Genomic DNA, 6,550 nt, shown 5'->3' with positions numbered 1-6,550 from the left:
TCGAGCTCACCAGCCGCGGCTGAGCAAATCGCAAAATCAATATTTGGCTATGATATACGAGTCACTGGATTTAAACATCATTTCCCATCCACGCCCTTCGTATTTCAAGGGATTTTCCACGGAGCCGGAGAAAGGCACATATAAGTCAGTGTTTACCTAATTCAAAATATCACCATGAAATTTGACGCACCTTCAAGCGGAAAGTATGGAACTCACGGGGGGAAAAGCTAATTCAACATTCCACAAAAGTATGTTTCCATTAATAATTTTTTTCTGTGCCAAAGCACAAAAAGTTCCTTTTTTTCCTGGCTATTACATACTTCAATGAGTTTTGATTAAAATGACAGGAATTTTTTAATAACTGAAAAAAACGAAGAAAAATATGCAATTTATTGAATACGTCGTCGGATTATTTCGAATTTTTGCCCTAGATTTGAAGAAACAATTTGTCACAATGTGAATATGAGTGAATTTATGTATGAGTGGAAAAGAACGTGATTGTTTCACGAAACAATATGACGTTTGACCTTTAAATTCTTTTCATTTAGATGAGAAAACAGAAGGAGATGTTGTATGGCTTGTGGGCTTCTTTTGATTAAGCTTTTAAAAATGATTACAGCCTAGAGGCGAGTAAAGCAATGTGATTTAAGGCTACTTATGCATAGTATTTTTTGTCTTCGTATTTCTAATGTCGATTAAAAGTATATAGAGTCTCTCAGCAAATAAGTGAGAAATGAAATTTATTCCATGGCTTCGCATCCTGAAGCTATAACAAAATTCATGTGCGCACACAACAGTCTTTTTATCACATGTTGTATATGGTTTCCATGAAAGCCCCGAAGCCTTTAAGCCGCTCAATTGTTAGTCGAAATTTAGCAAATTCATTTTGCAGTTTGCGATTAAGAGGCAATACATGGAGATCAATTGGGAAAGTTGTAGGGTTGCGAGCTATGAAATTTCACACTCGAATTTTCACTGTACATCTCGCGCTCTCTGAATGGGGAAGCGACGTGAGGTCAGGGAGAGACAAAGCTTTGAGTGCTGCTTCACAATAGATACAAAGCTTTGAAGTCGATTTTGAGTGAATGTACAACTGCTTAGCCTCAGAGAACACAGGGTGTTGCTCAAACACGTCCATCTGGCGCATTTTCAGGCGCTGTAGATCAAAGCTCAAACGATTCTCGCAGAGTTGTGAGTCTTGAAAGTGAGGCAAGTGGGCCAAGTGGGAGTTATGTTGTCAAAAGTTGGGAGTTTCTTGACCAGAGTCTGTCAAAAGCACGATACACACTCACATATTTCCATGCGGAGTGTTTGAACATATCACCATTTCAGAAAACACAGCTTTCTCGGCCTCCGGCCAACTCGAGAAGGTGTCCTGAATGGGAGTGGAGGTTAAGCCGTTACCGTGAAACTTTTAATTGATTTACCATCATTGACAATTCCGGGGAAGAAAGTACCCATGGCCAAATTCCACATCCGTCCGGACAAACAACTTCTTCGACCACAGACACATTCGATGCAGATGGAAATTCCGATTGAGCGATCATCCCTCCAGCGCCACAATCGATTTGATGGGGTAGAAAGAGGGCCAAATCAAATTCGTCTCACTCACCACAGAATCCATCCAATTTCAACTTCCAGCAAATTTCCTCGCTAAATGTAAATATTTGCCAAATGGATTGTCATTGCGCAGGAAGCAATTGAGGACACAAAAACACACCCTTCGCTTAGTGCACATACACCATTTATTATCTCCGCATTTTCTAAATGAACCTGAAAGATTGATTGTAGAGACAAAAGACGGGAGGATAACACTTTCATTTCTTGAGTGTGTCCTCGAGGCCATTGGCGTGGTGGGTATTCTCTGTGGCATTGGTGGAAATTTCATCTACATTTATTTAGATTTATCCACCATGGCAAGTGTAAATATTTCAAGAGCAGTCTCAAAATAGATTCTTATCCCCAAACATTAAAAAGTCTTGCGAGAGAAAGTATAAGCCCTGAATGGATAGGTTTGCTCTTTTTCTGCTCTCCACCAAAATCCACTGTGAAACTCTTCAATTCCATTATGTTTGCTTATCTTTCGAGAGCCAACGGATAAAAAACGAGAACTGGCGCCAACAATTCCCTCCTGAGTTTTATCTAAAAGTTATTTTACTATTTATTACGAAGCCCCCGTGGTGCGTGGGTTGAGGCGCTACTCCAAGGGGCAGTGCACTGACTGGGTGAACTTGAGTGGACAGAAAATTTCCGATTCCTCACGATTAGCCCTCAAATTTTCCCGTATACATATAGGCGATAAATCAAATGAAGAAAAAAAATATGAAGACCGAATAAAAAGCCAGAGAAAGCTGTTTAAAAAATTTAATTAATTACATACAAGCCGCATAAATCACCATGTAGACCCTGTTAAAATCGAGGAGTTTTTGTTTGTGCGGCGTATTAAAGAATGGAGCGAAAAAGTTTTAATTTATCCACAATGTGTGTGTGTGGGAGAGTCTGCAATGTAAGAATGCATCCAGAATTATCTTTTTGTTCTGCGGCAAGTGCACACAAAAGCCCAGCCCGTAGCCGAAAACAAGAAGAAGAGCCGAGCAACAGCAAAGTTGTCGACCAACTTCTGCACCAGCCGAGCAAAGCCACAGCAACATTATGCACACGCTGACTTATACCATCCGATTTTCCAGCGAGAGGTACATGGCTCCAGCGCAGATTGATGTCGATGGAAACAAAGCTTCCAATGGAGGCATTTCGGCTGCGAAGGAGCCCGCGGAGGAAACTTCTTTTTTGCCCCATCGCTTCCGGAAAGCTCCTTATTTATGAGAAAGCACAGCGTCACGCTCCAAAGGGGGATTATTTCTTGATAAAATAAATATTTTTCCAGCCCGCAGCATAAGTGACGCAAATTTCCTCTTTCACTGTGAAAATACAAACAAAGGGCACAAAAGCCGGATGGGATAAAAAAAAATCCACGTCAAGACAGTATCTCGATGGCTTTTTCGTGGATGAGAGTCATTTGGTATTCATGCACTAAAAGGCCAGGATGCAATTAGTATGCATTTAAAAGAGCACCACAGCGGAGGTTTCTGGGTCAAAGTTGAGCACACCGATTGCCCAATCGATTTTTCCTCTCGCCAACGCGCCACGAAATTCTCCCTTGTGAATCCATAGAGAAATGAAATAATGTTTTCGCTCATCCGCAGCCAATAGACAGATACTAGTCGCAATTGGTGGCGCACTTGTTCTTTCTACCCTTCTCGACAAGGGTAACAATGTCCTTGCAGCAGACATAAAGGAGTCAGTGAAAGCTTTTTTGATTGAGCAAATTATTACGAAAAATGAATTTGAGAGAAAATCTGTAAAACGGTTACAAATTCACTGATCTTTGAAATATTTCACGATTTGCCATAATAGCTTTAAACGCATTTGAATGGTTTAAGTGCAAATTCAGAATGTTGTGAGCACCACAGTTTTCTGCCTGAATCTGTTCAGAACGCATAAATAGCAAATAATAATAAATTGCACGATTCGAAGTGCAATTTACATTGGCAAATATTCCTGGCATCGCTGGCAATAAATCCAAAGTGTACCACGAGCCCAATTACGCATTCACTCTGTGTCTCCTCAAAGCTATTTGCTGGGAAAATTGCTATTGCACGCTAAATGATTCGTCGCTAAGATCAATCGTGAATAGGATTTACACTTTCCCGAAATGCTGCGAGTGAATGCTTCTGGATGTTTTGCGGACGCACTCCGGAAGGGATGGGGCGTGAGTAATTTGCAAATACCACGCGGAAATCTCTGACAATTCACACACACAGAGTTCCCTCGCAGCTTCTGTTGACTGTCAATAAGTCAGCGGCAGAAGTAATTCTAGAATCTGTAATATATATTGGCTGAATCTGTGAAAAATCGATTTTCTGCAGTAAAACATTCATCTTTATTCTTTATATCCTCAATATTTTCCCACTTTATGGGACCACAGGCGAAAAGCTCTCACAGATCTTGAATTCATATGTACCAATATGTACTGACTTTGAGATATGAAACAGGGGAAATGGAGCACTTCAAAAATTGAATGTTCACATGTGAACACCTTCTCAATTATTCACGACTTCAGCTGTAATCGAATGCGAGCACTTCACTCTTCTAGGCGGAAATCCAAAGAGATTCTCCAAATATCTAAAAGTGTTCAGAGATAAAGTAAAAGCAAATTATAGCCACTACACAATAACCATTACAATTTCTTTAGCTTCTTTATTATCGCCTCTTCAACTCTTCAGCTTCATCGTCGTCACTCTCCAGTCACTGAAAATGAGGGAAACCATTTGCTATGCCATCAACACTCCAACCCTCCGTCTTCAATACCCAAACCACTCAAACTTACCACAAATCTATTGACTTTGATCATCTGACGTGACCGATAGACGTTGCTTTCATCGCGCAGCGACTCAAATTTGGCCGAAAGGCTGCAAAATATGACAGAATTAGTCACGGCAAGCCGAGTTATTTTAACTCACCTCTTCGTGCTCTCGATCTGCGACTCTCCGGCGTCATCCTCAAGCAACTTTACAGTGCTGGGAGTGCGCTGAACACCCTCAAAGTCCCAGTTCTCGAACTTGGATCGCAGCTGTGCCGCCTTGGCTTCCTGGCCATTGCGCTCCGGCGTGAGTTGCTTTGGTGGCCTATGGATAAAGGATAATTTATTAATTCACACATGATAGTTTCGAGGTAAACTAACCTGGAGTCCTGCGACTCTTCTTCCAATTCCATCTGCCGGAAGATGTTGAGCATCTTCGATGCTGTGCAGCGCGCCTCGTCATCCAGTTCCACACGCGGCCACTCGGCGTACTCGGGCTTCTCGGGCGATGGCATGCGCACGACGCCTTCACGTGGCGGCGTGATGCGGAACTCCCGCCGCTGATGCTCCTTCGGCTGATATGTCTCGAAGAATCGGAAGCGAGAGCCGATTTCAGCCGTCTCCACCTTCACGGAGTCCTGGTGTGAGTCACTGCGCACGTCCGCCGGCGGCGTCACCAGTTGCGACGCAGATCGCTGCACCGGCCGCTGTGGCGGCGGCGGTCCGCCGGTGTCCAGCTCCTGGAAGATGCTACGACTGGCCTTGGCCAATCCGTGCTGCACCAATTCACTTACGTCGTCACCAGAAGGCGCCTGGCGCTGAGCGAACACTTCGCCGCGCTCGAAGCGCTCCCGGATGTTACGTGCCTCCTGACACACGGTCACGTCTTTGGCCTGCGCAGTAGTCGTCGCCTCGCTCTCGGCCACGGCCTGCTGATACATCTCCTTGATGCGCGCCTGCTTGCCCATGAAGAGGCGCGAACGGATGTTCTGGATCTCCTGTTTGCGCTCCTCGCGACGCTCCTCACGCGCCATGTGGCCGTCTTCGAAGCGGCGCCGGATGTCACGCATCTCACGCACACCGAGGCGCTCCGTGAAATTTCCGCCACCACCCTCCTCCTCGCTGGATTCTCCTTCGCCGTCCTCCGAAGCTCTACAAGCGAAAATTGGAATGTTGAAAATGCATTTCAGCTTCTAGTTATCCAATTTTTAAAGCATTTTCTCGCTAGATCTAAAGGTCACTAAAATTTCTCCTAATCATCATACATATCCTTTGAGTGGGCTTTCCTGTTCAAGATGAACATGCACTGACCAAGGCATAATATTGCCTAGAGGTCGAAGTGTCCTAAATAAACAAAATTCCATTGAAAATGAGTTCTCTAGCAATTCATAAAAAGAAGAGGAAAAAAGGAATCTTGATTAAAAATATACACAGTGAAGGCATTTTACGCTACTGAATATTAAAAAGAGTGACTGCGCAAAACCTCTTCTTCGAAGTAAACAAGTATTACTGTGTAGCCTAATTGAAGTGCTGGTTTAGTTAAACGAAGAGAGTTTTCTTATGTGCACTGCACGGGAATTTAGTTCCTAGACTTCTGTGACTCACCCTTTACCCGTCTCCAAGTTCGCAATGCGAGCATTGACGGCGGCTTTGGTGGGTGGCGGCGCATCGGAGCGCTGGGCCTTCTCGGGGCCACCCTTCTCGAACATCTGGTAGCGAGCGCGAAGATTCACGGTCTGCAAGTCCTCAAGGCCGAGGCTGGGCTTGTCGCTCGACCGCACCACGTCCGGCGGCAGCTCAGCCGGCTGATTCTCGCGCACGATCACCTCGAGCTTGCGCGGTTGCGCTGAGAGAGTGAAATTGAGCAGACGTGCAGTGATGAGTGAAATCTCTCACTATCCGAACTCACCATTCTCTGGGGCCTCCTTGACGGGGCGCGGCTCGAAGAGGGCTCGAAAGTGGGGCTTGCAGTAGAGAACTCCTTCGTGGCTCTGGTACGTGTCCATCCGCAGCTGCTTATCGCACTCGGCGCACTTGAAGCAGGCGCGATGCCAGAAGGCGCGCTCCGCCTTAAGGAGCTCCATATGGAACACATCCTTGTCACAGCGCTTGCACTTTTTCGGCTCCTTGCTGGCCATCGCGGGGCCTCACGTTCTTCACCACACGCGCAACTCAACTGCGTGATGGCTG

The 6,550-nt window shown here is 45.1% G+C and overlaps 1 protein-coding gene across 1 annotated transcript; it reads right to left on the bottom strand.

Moving 5' to 3' along the window:
- Positions 1-3,916: 3,916 nt before the first annotated feature.
- Positions 3,917-6,550, bottom strand: LOC132263980 (LIM and SH3 domain protein Lasp). Its single transcript, XM_059764020.1, has 7 exons — positions 6,270-6,550; positions 5,966-6,206; positions 4,742-5,512; positions 4,521-4,685; positions 4,388-4,469; positions 4,242-4,308; positions 3,917-4,182 (listed from the first exon to the last, which is right to left on the bottom strand). The coding sequence occupies exons 1-6, from the start codon at positions 6,496-6,498 to the stop codon at positions 4,306-4,308; spliced, it is 1,491 nt and encodes a 496-aa protein (XP_059620003.1). The 5' UTR covers positions 6,499-6,550; the 3' UTR covers positions 3,917-4,182; positions 4,242-4,305.

This window comes from Phlebotomus argentipes, unplaced genomic scaffold (genome assembly GCF_947086385.1).
Source record: "Phlebotomus argentipes unplaced genomic scaffold, Phlebotomus argentipes genome assembly contig_2, whole genome shotgun sequence".
Lineage (NCBI taxonomy): Eukaryota > Metazoa > Arthropoda > Insecta > Diptera > Psychodidae > Phlebotomus > Phlebotomus argentipes.
This window is presented reverse-complemented; position numbering and strand designations above follow the sequence as displayed.